This window comes from Guillardia theta (genome assembly GCF_000315625.1).
Source record: "Guillardia theta CCMP2712 unplaced genomic scaffold GUITHscaffold_118, whole genome shotgun sequence".
Classification (NCBI taxonomy): domain Eukaryota; class Cryptophyceae; order Pyrenomonadales; family Geminigeraceae; genus Guillardia; species Guillardia theta.
In genome coordinates this window covers 2,523-16,581 of record NW_005434556.1, presented here as the reverse complement: position 1 = coordinate 16,581, position 14,059 = coordinate 2,523, and the positions used below count along the sequence as shown (strand labels likewise).

At 52.4% G+C, this 14,059-nt stretch overlaps 5 protein-coding genes across 5 annotated transcripts; 4 read left to right on the top strand and 1 right to left on the bottom strand.

Moving 5' to 3' along the window:
* Positions 1 to 599: 599 nt before the first annotated feature.
* GUITHDRAFT_117918 (hypothetical protein) lies at positions 600 to 1,326 on the top strand (the record flags this gene model as incomplete). Its single annotated transcript, XM_005822806.1, has 2 exons — positions 600 to 888; positions 944 to 1,326. The coding sequence occupies 2 exons, from the start codon at positions 600 to 602 to the stop codon at positions 1,324 to 1,326; spliced, it is 672 nt and encodes a 223-aa protein (XP_005822863.1).
* Positions 1,327 to 1,496: 170 nt separating this feature from the next.
* Positions 1,497 to 3,653, top strand: GUITHDRAFT_117917 (hypothetical protein; the record flags this gene model as incomplete). The annotated part of the gene is made up of 5 exons (XM_005822805.1): positions 1,497 to 2,148; positions 2,267 to 2,428; positions 2,722 to 2,770; positions 2,836 to 2,908; positions 3,117 to 3,653. 5 exons carry the CDS (start codon positions 1,497 to 1,499, stop codon positions 3,651 to 3,653), a joined length of 1,473 nt encoding a protein of 490 aa, XP_005822862.1.
* A 1,087-nt stretch (positions 3,654 to 4,740) lies between these two features.
* GUITHDRAFT_79273 (hypothetical protein) lies at positions 4,741 to 7,811 on the top strand (the record flags this gene model as incomplete). Its single annotated transcript, XM_005822804.1, has 4 exons — positions 4,741 to 4,989; positions 5,102 to 5,240; positions 6,991 to 7,208; positions 7,464 to 7,811. Coding segments are annotated over 4 exons (954 nt in total), but the record flags the coding sequence as incomplete, so codon positions are not given.
* Positions 7,812 to 9,525: 1,714 nt separating this feature from the next.
* Positions 9,526 to 10,218, top strand: GUITHDRAFT_79307 (hypothetical protein; the record flags this gene model as incomplete). The annotated part of the gene is made up of 1 exon (XM_005822803.1): positions 9,526 to 10,218. One exon carries the CDS (start codon positions 9,526 to 9,528, stop codon positions 10,216 to 10,218), a length of 693 nt encoding a protein of 230 aa, XP_005822860.1.
* A 2,312-nt stretch (positions 10,219 to 12,530) lies between these two features.
* Positions 12,531 to 13,102, bottom strand: GUITHDRAFT_155368 (hypothetical protein; the record flags this gene model as incomplete). The annotated part of the gene is made up of 2 exons (XM_005822802.1): positions 12,731 to 13,102; positions 12,531 to 12,695 (listed from the first exon to the last, which is right to left on the bottom strand). Coding segments are annotated over exons 1-2 (424 nt in total), but the record flags the coding sequence as incomplete, so codon positions are not given.
* Positions 13,103 to 14,059: the final 957 nt, after the last annotated feature.

The following is a 14,059-nucleotide window of genomic DNA, read 5'->3' as shown; positions in this document are numbered from 1 at the left end:
ATTGAACATATAGATCAATCTTTCAAAGATTGGTGTAGATATTGAAGAAAAAATTGAAATCAAGACGAATGTAACGGCTGTTGCCTTTTTGACCTTGCGTTTCTTAGTGACCCCACCTACCTGCCTATCACAAACGCATATGCCCCTACCCACCAGCTCCATATCCCCTCCACCTTCCCCTCCACCCCCTGCTCCACCCCCCTCACTTTAAAGTTGACATGCCCCCAGCCCTCAGCCAACTCGACGGCTCTGGAAAGCGAAATGCTTGTTTGCTCATGTCATCACGCGATATCAGCGCCTGTTGTGTCTTGTTCCTGCTCCTTGGGTCTCCCAACCTGCTCTTCGACTTCCTCCCATCCCCCGCATCCTTCCCCTTGCCCCAGCTGCTTCCCCCCCTCTTGTCCCGGCTGCTCCCCCCCACACCTGTCCTCCTTCCATCGCCATGCTCCTTCTTCCTCTTGCTCTTGCCCCGGCTCCTCCTTCCATTGCCATGCTTCTCCTTCCTCTTCCTTGTGCCTTGCCTGCCTTGTTCAGTTTTCCCCGTTCTGTTACGGTCACACCCTGCGCGCCTGCAAGGATGAAGCGAGTCCATCATGCGGATGTTGCCAGCCGCCTTGCTGTCCATCACTGACACAGCAGCGGGGACAGCGGAGACATCGGAGATGACGGGGACAGCGGAGACATCGGAGATGACGGGGACAGCGGAGGCATCGGAGATGACGGAGATGACGGGGACAGCGGAGGCATCGGAGATGACGGGGACAGCGGAGATGACGGGCACAGCAGAGACATCGGACAAGATGACGGGGACAGTGCTAGGCTCTCCTGTTGTAGCCAAGCAGCCTGACGTTTCGGAGCCTCGCCCGGGCCTGCCTTGTCCGGCGGCGGGTGAGGGTGCAGATTTGTTAGGATATGCTCCTCCATCTTGATGACGCGGTGCAAGAGATGGCTCCGGAGAGCCCAGGAAATGCATCCTTCCCCACGCTACAAGAGTGGGCTGATAAGGGTGCCAACGAGGCAGAGAATGCCGTGAGCAAGCGACTGAGAGATCGCGTCAAGACGATTGCAGGTAAAAACATGTGGAAAGTAGCGAAGCGCAGGAACAGCGCGTTCGCACCAAAGGAAGAGAAACCATTGAAAACTGATCTTCTCTTCATTGCTTTGAATAAATTCCTGGAGGAAACGGCGCTCTCCCTTGTAGGAATGCTGGGAGATAGAAAGCCAGACTACACCGACGATCGAATGGAAGATGTACCCGAGGCAGGGAGCATGGCGGCGGAATCGGAAGAGATGTCGCTTGACTCCCTTCCAGCAGCGCAAGCTTAATGGAAGCAAGAGGAGGAGGAGAAGAGGGCAGGTGGGACAGGGGGCAACACGGTGAGGTGGAACCAAGTCAGGAACAACAGGACAAAACAGACAACAAAAATCAGAAAAAAAGAACAACACAAGTGGTCGACTGGGTGGGAGAGATTCCATGGAGTCGACGGGAACAAGGGATGGAATATGGGTTGTCAGCGCTGCTGAACTCAGGGAAAGCAGGGTTTCTTTCAGAAGATGTAGTCGAGGCGTTAATCCTCGAGGGGAACAACGGACTAGAACCAGAGGAAGCTAGATTTCATGTAGCACGGCTACAAGATAAGAGGTATGCAAACGAGCAATCTAAAAACCAGAGCAAGCCGCAGAGAGGGACTATTGTCCTCCCGAGAATAGTTGCTTGTTTGAAAGATCAAGAGGGGAGGACAAGAAGAGCAAAGCGACTGCTCACAGGAGCAGTTCAGCCATTCCTATTCCCATGCATAGAGAACGGCAATCACTGGATACTAATCGTGGCAGATTTCACCACGAAAAGAATACACATTGTCGACTCGCTCAGCAAAGCTGAGAGAGATCTGGGAATAATCCGAAGCCAAAGGGAGGCACAGTTTCAGCTGGATGGCGCGCAGCGAATGGATTTGGCAACACTTGCGGCGACGATTGTCACCGAGGCATTCAGCAACCAGCAAGAGCAAGAAACGATATGGAACGCATCTATACTCACAGAACTGCAACAAACAGACAACCACAGCTGCGGGACCTTCGTACTGCTGCATCTACTACTGATCGCAAAGACAAGATGGCTGACACAACAACAGGACATCCCCTACACAGGTAGGCAACAAGGCGGTGCTGCCCCACCTCAGCCATGGCTAGAGAGGACGAGGCACCTGCTCCTAGAAGCAATCTGTGCAGAGGGTTTAATGGGAGCAGCGATTCAAAACATTTGCAGAGCTCTACAATGCGCGCGAGATACGGGATATATGGACTGGCAAACAACAGAGCTCACCACGGAAAGCATACCTAACCAGATTGAAAGGCAAGAAGACAGCCCAGAACGCGCAGGCGAGATACCGACAACCCAAGCAACTGAGACATCGAGGCAAGACCAGCGGTGGGAGCACGAGCGGGGGCAGGGCGGGCAAGGACAAACGAGGAACATGGCGGACCTGCAGGTATATGAAAGGTCAACACAACTCGACATCCCATCACCGCATTCCGCACCACTGGAAGTTCCTTCCCTTCCGCCCTACCGCCAGCCGTCGTATCCCTCAAAGCGAGCCACGAACGATGAAGGGGGACTAGGGAGGAGGAGGAACCGCACTTGCCGGCGATGGAGCGAGGGGGAATACTGCATCGACTTCAATGGGCTACGAGGGAGGAGGAACAAACTCTAACAACAGGTAGAAAACCTTCCAATGCAAGGAGAACAGAAACATCAGAGCAAGCATCATGGGTGGAAATGCACAGACAGGATTCCGCGCCAGGCAACATCATCTCTCAAAATGTCAATGGGTGCAGTCAATTTGTGCTGAAGCACATCCTGGGATACCTGATCGAGACGTACCAACCAAGCGTTGTAATGTTGCAGGAGGTCTTGGTAGGGGGGAGGAGGAAGGAGACAGCTCTCAGAACGATGTGCTCATGCTGACCTCCTCCCCCGCCCCCCCCCCTCCTCTAGCCGCCTCGACATGGCGGGGGGAGAGCGCGAAGTATGCAAAAAAATACAAGTTTTACAGATCGGGAAAAAAGAACCGATAACACGCATTTGTAATGTACATTTCCTTACCTGAGCATCGAAGGAGGATGAGCAAGCCGACATGTGGAAAGCGCTGAGTCAGATGCTAAGGACAGATCCAAGCGTCAAGCTCACCATCGTCGGAGGCGACTTTAATGCATCTCGAAAACACCCTGAGATCCTCATGAGAGAAGGATACGGGAGCAACTCGAGCGTGCACCACGCCGACGAGGAAATGGAAGCAATCTTAAACGAGTTAGGGCAATTTCAAACAATCACCTGCGAGAAAATGAGCAGAAGCAGCACGCACTTCACCTTCTCCACATGGTACAAGCAGGGTCATCATCAAGCAAAACTGGATCATTTTTTTGCTTTCCATCACCCATCCTACACAGTAAGCTTAATATCGCAGACCGCAGAGGATTGCATCATAGGAGCCGCAATCGACCACAGAGCACTTGTAGTGAATGTGAGCTCGCTCAATGCTGAGGGTAAGCAAGCCATCCCAAAGATTGAAATTCTCTCGCAAAGGAGGGATCGTGAAGCAACCCCTGGACAAGCTATCGGGAAGACTAGGCGTGGAATGGGCAATAGCACTTGATGAGAAGATAAAAGCGGCACAAACTTTACATCAAGACTGCAACATTCTCGAATTGATAACAACAGCCCTACCCACCAAGGAAATCCCCCTGCGAGGCTCCGGCGGTAAACGTCATGCGTCCAAGACTCGAAGATCCAGATGGACCTGAAACGTAAAATCAAGCAACTCCACAAGGATTTAAGAAACGCTTCAGAAATTCCAGACTTTATTGATCGCGCACACAAGGAGTCGAGCCTAAAGGCAGAAATAAGAGAGAATATGACCAAATTCAAGTAGATCTGTGCAGCACAAGATCAAGAGTTATTCACGAAAGCGTGCGACCGACGTTGCCAACTACGGTGCCTTTGCAAATTCGGGCAAGGCAGCGGCGACCAGCAGCCAGTGGGTTTCTACCGCGACAGCTGGAAAGAAGGCCGCTTTCTATCTTCTGAAAGGCTGCACCAGCTGCCTGGCGAACCAGTACCTTAGCGGCTCCGCCTGCACGGATTGCCCGGGCCCTTCGACTTCCAGGCCCGGCGCCAACACCGTCTACGGCTGCCAGACAGCTGGAAAGTTTTCGGTGGAAGGGAACGGCTTTTCTGTTGCGGACTGCGAATCTCCAAAGGGTTGTGCTGCGAATACATACCAGAACACAGCAATCGGCGGCTGTACGGCCTGCCCTTCCGGATCTTCAGAAGGAAATTCGCTATCGATCTGCGACTGCAAGACGCCGTGCCCTTCCAACACATACTATTCTGGCGGTCAGTGCGTCGCCTGCGCAAGCGGGACAGTTTCACCTCCCTACGCTAGCTCCAATAGCGGGACGTGTGATACAAAGAGCTACTGCGAGGCCAATGCGTACGGGGATAATACATTAAAAAGAGTATGGAATATACAATCATTTGTTGGCACTGGATCAAGAGGTACACAAGATGATGCAACCGGTGTGGTAGGACAATTAAACTATCCATACTACATTACACAATTCAATGATAATCTATACATATCAGATTACGTTAATAGCTTGCTTCGCATAGTGGACATAAAAACAAGAAAATTGTCCACATTCATAGATGCATCGAATTCAAAAACAAGTGTAGGAAAAATCATGGGTATTGTACCCAGCAAGTCGCGGAATGTGCTTTATTCAACTACGTGGGATAATTATTGTGTCAAAGAAATTGATTTGACAACTAAAATTGTGACTACTATTGCTGGATTATGCGGAACAAATCAATATGTTGATTCTACTGGAACCAATGCACGATTTTCCAACATGATAGGGGTTGATTTGACCAAGAATGAGCAGTACTTATATGTTGCCGACGTGGGAAATAATAAGCTGCGTCGAATTGATGTATCAGTAACACCGGTTGTGGTAACTACTGTCACAACTATAGCTTCATGTACTCACTATGTACATTGGATGTCAAACTTTACACACAATTTACAAAGTCAATAACATTAAGACTGCAACGTTTCCTATTACGGCGGTTGCTTGGATCGGTGATGGTACAGCTGGAAATGTACAAGGATATGGAACAAAAGCTCGAATAAATACACCTTATGGTGTTAAAGTCAGCCCTTGTGGAAATTATGTTATTGTTTGTTCAAATCATTTTGTTTCAGCCGCAAGGGTATCTGATGGGTACTTCTTTAATCTTGCTGGTTCTACAACCATTTGATTCATTGTTCAATGTTCCAATGTCACCAGTATTTACCAATGGAAATACACAGCTTTTTATTGTCGGTGAAGATCAAGCTAGGATACTTGTTATGGACATCGATTATTGCCATACATGTGATTCCAATCACATTTCACCATCCGGCTCCACCAACGCTTGCTTCTGCCAAGCCAATCCATGCCAAGCCAACCAGTACTACGACTGGACTCTTACCACACCGACCTGCGTCAGCTGCCCAAGCGGAAAGTTCAGCGCCGCTGGAAAGGCTAGATCCATCAACGACTGCTATTCGGCTTCAACCTGTCTGATCAATCAATACAAGGATTCAGCAGGCGCCTGCCAGTCCTGTCCTTCGACTTACGTCCCCTGCCAAAACTGCAAGGTCACGCCCATTGTTATTTCACCAATTCCAACGGTTCTGGAGCTCGGCAAAGGGTCAGCGGGCTTTGTCTACTACTTAGTCAACGACGGATCCGCCAACCAGTTCACCTACACCGTAAACTTCCCGTACGCCGCAGTGGTTGATGTGCTGATCGTGGCGGGTGGGGGTGGAGCGACAGGATTTGGTGGTGGAGGGGGTGCAGGTGGTGTGCTTCTTGGAATTAATTTGAAAGTCACAACCGGAATTTATACTGCAAAAGTTGGAAATGGGGGCGCAGGAACAGCACAGTGTGGAACATCTACTTGTGTTGCAAACAATGGACAAGATTCTACCTTTTCTACATACACTGCAAAGGGTGGAGGTGCTGGTGGAGGTAGGAAAAATGGCGTAACTGCTCCATGTTGTTCATGTAGAAATGGAGTCGATGGTGGAAGTGGAGGTGGTGCATCTATGGGCAACGATGACACTTGTTCTGGTGGCAATACGATTTATTCAGTTTATGATGGATTTTTCATTTATGGCAATATAGGAGGATTTGGACAAGGGCCTGGATATTGTAACATAAATCCAAATCACGTTCATGGGGGTGGTGGAGGTGCTGGTGGTCCTGGAAAAAATGCTTTATGTGGAAGCAAAGCAGGAGATGGTGGCGTTGGAATTGACATGTCAGGGGTGTTTGGATCTACATCTTTCGGGGATAATGGATGGATTGGGGGTGGTGGTGGTGGAAATTCATATCAATCTGGTGGTACATCATCAATTGGTCTTGGTGGCAAAGGTGGTGGCGGCGATGGTGGTTATGACGCTGGTAGTGGTGCATTACAATGTGTGAATGGAATGTCAGGGACGGGAGGAGGAGGTGGTGGTGGTCGTTTAAGTAATAATGGCTGTAATGGCGGTTCCGGCATCATCATCATCCGCGTGAAGGAGGTTGGAACGATGGCGGCGCAGGTTTCGCCGGCCGGAAGCAGCTCTTCGGACTTCTGCACCAGTGACATGAACACGCCCGGGCAGTATTTTACGGGCGAAACGCAGAGCAGCTATGCGTCGTGCGGTGCGGGCAAGACGTCGGAGCCATGGGCTTCGTCCAGTGCCATTTCATGCGTTGACAAGAGCGTGTGCGAAGCGGGATATTACGGCACCGGTGAAGTTTCGGGTGTTTGGGATGTTCGGACGCTTTCTGGCCCTTCAACAGGAACGTCGACAGCGGGTTATCGGAACGGGGCAGCTGCAACGGCCAGATTCAGCAATCCGTACAATCTGATGGCCGCGCGGGAGTACGTGCTTGTAGCCGACACTGGAAACAACATGATCCGCAAGGTCGACATAGAGAGCGGGTATACGAACACGCTGGCGGGACAGTCGCTTGCTGGCACTGCGAACGGTGTCGGCACGCTTGCGCAGTTCAACATGCCGGTGGATGTGACGGTGGATTGGAACGAAACGGTGGCTTACGTTTCTGATCAGGGGAACAACTGCATCCGCAAGATCGACCTGTTGACGGCGGCGGTGACGACGTTTTCTGGCACCTGCACCGCTTCTGGTTCGATCTACACCAAGCCCAGGGGTATAGCGCTGACGGACAGCATGGACTACTTGATCGTTATCGATTCCTTCAGCATTTTCAAGGTCGCGATCGTCACTTCCACCGCAACGAACCTTTACACGCTGACTGTCATGAATCCTGTCTACAATCCGCTGGGCCTTGACGTCTTTGGTCCGACTGTGTACATTGCCTTCAAGGATTACCATCAGATTATGAAGTTGGACTGGACTTCGGCTACACCTTCGCTGGTTGTCGTTGCGGGCAGCGGCGTTGCTGGCCTTACGGACGCTGTCGGGCTTAGCGCGCAGTTCTACAACCCAACGGGGGTTGCGGTGGATTGGTATGGCGCGTCGCTTCTGGTTGCCGACAGCATGGATTCGACCATCCGCAGGATCGACCTGATGACGTCTGAAGTTACGACGCTGGCTGGCAACGGAAATGCGGGGTTCATTGACAATCTTTATGCCAACGACGCGGAATTTACCGTGCCCTTCGGCGTTGCGCTTTCCAGGGATGGCAAGTATGTCTTCGTTTCGGACCAGAACAGGAATAATATCAGAAAGATGAAGGCGGATGCGTGCGTCAGATGTCCTTACGGTAAAGTTTCCGTCAATGGCTCGCGCACGCAGGGCTTCTGCCAGACTTCGTACGCCAAGCTCTGGGACTATGTCGACTATCTGACCCAGCGCAACAGTAGCTTGAAACTATATGAATCTAACCTTGCGCTCTGGCTGGATTCCAAAAACGTTGATGGAAGCTTCAATGCCGGGCAGACGCCGTCTGCTTCGGTGCCGCAGATGCTCTCTGGTTTGCCGTACACGCGTTGGAATAATGGTTATCAGCAATATGTTGGAATACCTGCAAGCACGGGTGTTTCAATCAATATCAACAATTTATTTACTGTTACTTCAGAAAATTTATTTGCAGTGCAATACAATGGATACTTCTATACGGGTCAATATTCAGGTGTCTTTACATTCTACCGCAATAGCGATGATGATAGTGCTATATACATTTATAAAGATGGAACGGAAGTATTACTTACTTCGGGAACTTGGCAAGGTTCTGTTGCTAGCTCCAAAGCTTCAGCACAAACCACACTTGATTCTTATACGTATTATCCCGTAATGTTTAGATTTTCCGAAAATCTAGGGGGTAATTACTTTACAATAAGTTTTTCGCATGCACAAATAACAGAGCGTACAGATGGAACAGGCTTCTACTTCTACCGTGCAGACGGCGTGTGGTCTACTTCCGAAATCCGTTATTTTAACAAGCTTTCAACCTGGAACGATCTAAGCGGGAACGGCAGGCACGCAACATCCCTGACAACATCGGACAATAGCAAGTATTCGCTGACCTGCCAGCTTCTGCCGGATGTAGGCGTAGAGTTCAACGGGAATTGCGGCTACAAGACGACTGTTTCCAGCCCGCTCTCCGCAGTGGAAACGACGATCTTTGCGGTGGTGGAGCGCACTGGCGCGGACAGCGGGACGCAGGGGCACGTCATTTCGGGCCGGAAGTCGACCGGAACCGTGTCGCAAACGCTGGGCTTTTCGACGGACACTTCGGCGTTCTACACGCGGGACGACGGTGTCAGCGGGAATACAGACACTACGACCAACACGGACGCGCTGCTGAACACGGTGGCAAGGAAGGAACGCATTGTGATGACTGCGACCGCATCTTTGCAGAGCGGCGTCGATGTTACGCAGCTGCAGGTGAACGGCTTCAGCCACGCCACGACGATTCTTAGCCACGCCCTTGGTGCTACGGACGCAAGCGGTTACGCGGTGATTGGCGCTGCCAGCGATCTTTCTTCTGGCAACAACTTCGTGTCTTTGACATCGCACTTCCTTCTGTCCAAACTACAGCGGTCCATCGCTACCTTAGCGAGAAGTGGGGCGTATCATCGCACCATATGGATTCGAACGCGAACGGGGTGACGGACTACTACGACGCGAACGACAACCTTCCTTCCTGCGCGCTTTGCGGTGCGGGGGACCAGTCTTACTACGGGCAGTGCATGGCCTGCATGCCTGGGCTGTATTCGGATGATGGCTTCGTCTGCAAGCCCTGCCCTTCGAACAGCACTTCCAGCTTCGGTGCGAAGAGCGTTGGGCACTGCGCGTGCTTTGCGGGCTACTACCGGAAGGATGTCTATAGCTGCGACATCTGCCCCGCCGGATTCTACTGCCCGCAGGTGTGTGGTTGAACTGATCTAGCTGGTAGACGGTGTATTTCAGTCGTAAGTGTTCCGAATAAATGTTTTTCAAAGAAATGAAGGGTCTTTTTCTTATCCTCTTCTTTTGTCATTGTTTTATTAAGATATCATTCTCCCTGCCCTCCTGCCCTGACGGCTACTACTACCGATGGCCGCAATGCTGGCCCTGCCCGGCGATCACCGCCTGCCCTTCCGGCTACTACAGCGACGGCTGCAGCGCGTCGTCCGGCGGCGTCTGCAAGAAGTGCGATGCTTGTTCGGCCAACCAGTTCCGGGCGGGTTGCGGCAATGCGAGCGCCGGCGTCTGCTACCAGTGCCATGGCGTTGTATCGTCCAACTACCTCTTTCCCTGCCCGCCCGGCACGTACAGCAATGCCACTGGAAACAGCCGTCTTTCCCACTGCCTTCCGTGCGAAGCTGGCAAGTACAGCGACCAGAGTGGGCAGCTGGCCTGCAAGACGTGCCAGACGGCCACCATAGCTCCTTACGCTGGCTTTTCGACCTGCTACGACTGTCCGCCGGGCTTCAAAGGGATCATTGGAAACTATCTGACGTGTGATCAGTGCGGTGTCGGCGAATATCAAGACGAATCCAGACAGACGACCTGCAAGCAGTGCCCTGCGCCGCGCACCTCCAGGCCGAACACCACCGCTATAGACGGCTGCGTCTGCAGCTCTGGTTACTACGAAGTGGACGGGCAGTGCCAGACCTGCCCGGAAAACTTTGTCTGCCCGATTTCTTACGTTTAGATACAAAAATGGCTTGGAATACAAAGATTGATGCGCAGTTTCGTATCAGTCCTGTCCCCGGTAAGCAAACGCGTCGTTTCATGGTTCGGTCCCCTGTCTTTTGCATACACTTCTTGTAATGGAAATGCCCTTAGTTCAGCTATTCTTTCATCAATAGTTCTTTCTATCAATGTGGTGTTGTTTTCAAGATGGTTTAGGGTTTAGGGTTATTTTCGGCAGGCGCCGTTATTTTCGGCAGCATGGCTCCTCGTCAGGTGTAGGGGAAGCCGCCAGGGCGCCAAGGAAGCTGCAAGCGAGAGGTTTGTATACTTCAAATAGCTTTCTAAGTATGGTTCTTCAGTATGATGAAAATGTTCGCAACCTGCTGTATCGGAGATCATGCCAATACACGCAGAGCGGACTTGTGGATGCCTCTGTCCTCGAAGCTGATCTCGTCGAGAGGGTGAAGAGCTTCGCGAAGCGTTATCCGAACAGCAGGACAGCCCAGGCTTGCAAGGCTGTGGAGGGATGCACCCCCGACGCTATCGCAGAAGCCATCCGCTCGACATGTCAGCAGGCACGACGTGAGCTTCTGCAAGAAGCGATGACTGGATGGAGTGACGCATCCAGAGAGTGGTTTATGCAGCAGATTGAAGAAGCCAAGAAGGAGAAGGTCGAGACATACACCGCCTCAGCAGGCAACGAGGTGACTTCCTTCATCTCCATGACTCTCCTGGGCATCTCCTCGGTGTATGTCAACCATGAAGAAAAGCTGAAGAAGAAATTTGAAGAGATCGGACTGATCGTAGACTCAGTGCAAGAGAGTAAAGCAATCATGTGGAAGGCTCCGTATAGACCCGAGATAGCGAGTGCTGAGGAGATCCCGGTGACTGTTTCCTTCCTCCGCAATGCACAAGCGGAGAAGCTCTGGCAGGGAAGAGAGGACTTCGCGATCGATGGTCGCAAGTTCACAGCTGTACATGTGAGCATCGTGCACGATCGATCTTTCAAGATTCGAGCCAAGAGAGGACCCTGGGGCAAAGGGGGCAGCTTGGCAGAGCTGACTCACCTGCTAACCTTGGGCGGCATGACAACGGCTGAGATAGCTGCCGTCTATCGCTATCAGCTGCTGCGCCAGTCCCTTGCAGCGGTCCAACTCCAGCCGCTGGCAGGCATGCTGGTCGCTGGGGCGCCAGGACAGCAAGTCCACAAAGGCTTAGGTCAGAAAGGCTTCATCGCTGTAGGGGCCAACGTCATCTGGAGACAGAGGGAGGTGGAGTGGATCGTCTCCTCGAGCTGCCCAGAGGCGAATGATACAGCATTTCGAGCTTTCCGAGAGAGCGAAGCGATGGAGGGAGTACACCTGACTCTGTTCAGCGAGGACCCGAAGATCAGAGAGGCGCTCGCAGTCGAGTTGACAGCTGATCGCTTTGTGTCCAGAAATAAGTTGAAGAAGGCATCAAGGAGGCAGAAGAAGGCAGGCGGCAAGGACGGCAAGGAGATCAAGATCATCATCAAGTCGACGGCGGCATCTGGTCGCTTCACGAGGAAGGAGATGGAGGGGCTGTGCAACGGCGGCAACACGTCTATCGCAAGAGTCAAGAGAGTCTTGTTGGAGATCGCTAACAGGCTCGAGATCAACGTTGAAGGCATCGACATGGAGGAGGATTTGAACACCAAGTCCTGGAACGGGTCCAAGCTATGCATCCTCCTCGGCTCCACGGAGGATGCTCGACGCATGATGAAGGAGCTGCCCTTCTATCTCGAAGGCGCAGCAACCAAGCTCGAAGCAGTCGGCTTCGACAAGGAGCCTGACTCTGAGGCGGCTGGTCAGCGGGGCACCAGCGACGCAGCGCAGCGGCAGGAGGAGAGCGAGGGAGAGTGGCTGGAGTTTACAGAACTGGAGAGGATCACAATGGAGGCAGCATCTCCGTCAAGCCAAGAGGACATGCAGCTCGTCAGCGAGCTGTCAGCAGTCATCGAAGATGCAGCTTCTTTGAACGAGGCGGGGACTAGCGAGCCGATCAAGCTGGTCCTGGACAAGGCCGTTGGCAACCTCCACGACACGTTCTACTCTCCGGGGAGCCTGGAGTTCATGTCGCTGGGAGAGTGGGCGAAGATGCCAGAGGAGCAGGGAGTTGGGCGCAACGTTCTCAAGGAGAAGCTGGGGAAGTGGCTGCAGAGCAAGCGCTGGACTCGCGTGCAAGGAGAGAGCAAGAAGGCAAGGAGGGGCAGCGCGTTCTCGCCACGGGCAACGGCAGCTGCTGAGCTTGAGCAGGAGGCGGAGAGCGACGACATAGAGCGTCGATCTCTTAGCTTCCTGTTCATAGCACTGAGTAAATTCGCAGAGATGCATGTGCTGGCCTGCTCGCTGAAGGTGGACAAGAAGGACCGACTGCGGGTGGAGATGAGGTAAGATGGCGAAGAAGAGGAAGACATGGAGGAAGAGCAAGGCGAGGGCGAGGAAGAAGACGGGGCGAGCCCGTACCGAGCTTGAGCTGAGCTCAAGGTAAGTAGAGAAGGTGGAGGCGACCGAAGGCCAAGGTGAGGAGAGGCAACTCTCCTGACTGAGGCTGAGGAAGCTGAATGGAGGAGGAGTAGGTGGCGACCGAAGGCCAAGGTGAGGAGAGGCAACTCTTCTGACTGAGGCTGAGGAAGCTGAATGGAGGTAGAGTAGGTGGTGACCGAAGGCCAAGGTGAGGAGAGGCAACTCTCCTGACTGAGGCTGAGGAAGCCAAGAGAAGACAGCAGAAGTAGAGAGTAGAAAGACGCCTCAGAAGCAGGGTTCGCATTGTAGGCCGTGTACTCCCAGTGCTCGAGCGCCTCTTTAGACTAGGATCAAATTGCATAAGCCCACAACGAGGCCGAGCAACATTCTAGCATTCTAATAAACTCACATAATAATAATAATAATAGGGTTTAGGGTTTAGGGTTTAGGGTTTAGGGTTTAGGGTTTAGGGTTTAGGAGGCGCCGTTATTTTCGGCAGGCGCCGTTATTTTCGGCAGGCGCCGTTATTTTCGGCAGGCGCCGTTATTTTCGGCAGGCGCCGTTATTTTCGGCAGGCGCCGTTATTTTCGGCAGGCGCCGTTATTTTCGGCAGGCGCCGTTATTTTCGGCAGGCGCCGTTATTTTCGGCAGGCGCCGTTATTTTCGGCAGGCGCCGTTATTTTCGGCAGGCGCCGTTATTTTCGGCAGGCGCCGTTATTTTCGGCAGGCGCCGTTATTTTCGGCAGGCGCCGTTATTTTCGGCAGCATGGCTCCTCGTCAGGTGTAGGGGAAGCCGCCAGGGCGCCAAGGAAGCTGCAAGCAAGAGGTTTGTATACTTCAAATAGCTTTCTAAGTATGGTTCTTCAGTATGATGAAAATGTTCGCAACCTGCTGTATCGGAGATCATGCCAATACACGCAGAGCGGACTTGTGGATGCCTCTGTCCTCGAAGCTGATCTCGTCGAGAGGGTGAAGAGCTTCGCGAAGCGTTATCCGAACAGCAGGACAGCCCAGGCTTGCAAGGCTGTGGAGGGATGCACCCCCGACGCTATCGCAGAAGCCATCCGCTCGACATGTCAGCAGGCACGACGTGAGTTTCTGCAAGAAGCGATGACTGGATGGAGTGACGCATCCAGAGAGTGGTTTATGCAGCAGATTGAAGAAGCCAAGAAAGAGAAGGTCGAGACATACACCGCCTCAGCAGGCAACGAGGTGACTTCCTTCATCTCCATGACTCTCCTGGGCATCTCCTCGGTGTATGTCAACCATGAAGAAAAGCTGAAGAAGAAATTTGAAGAGATCGGACTGATCGTAGACTCAGTGCAAGAGAGTAAAGCAATCATGTGGAAGGCTCCGTATAGACCCGAGATAGCG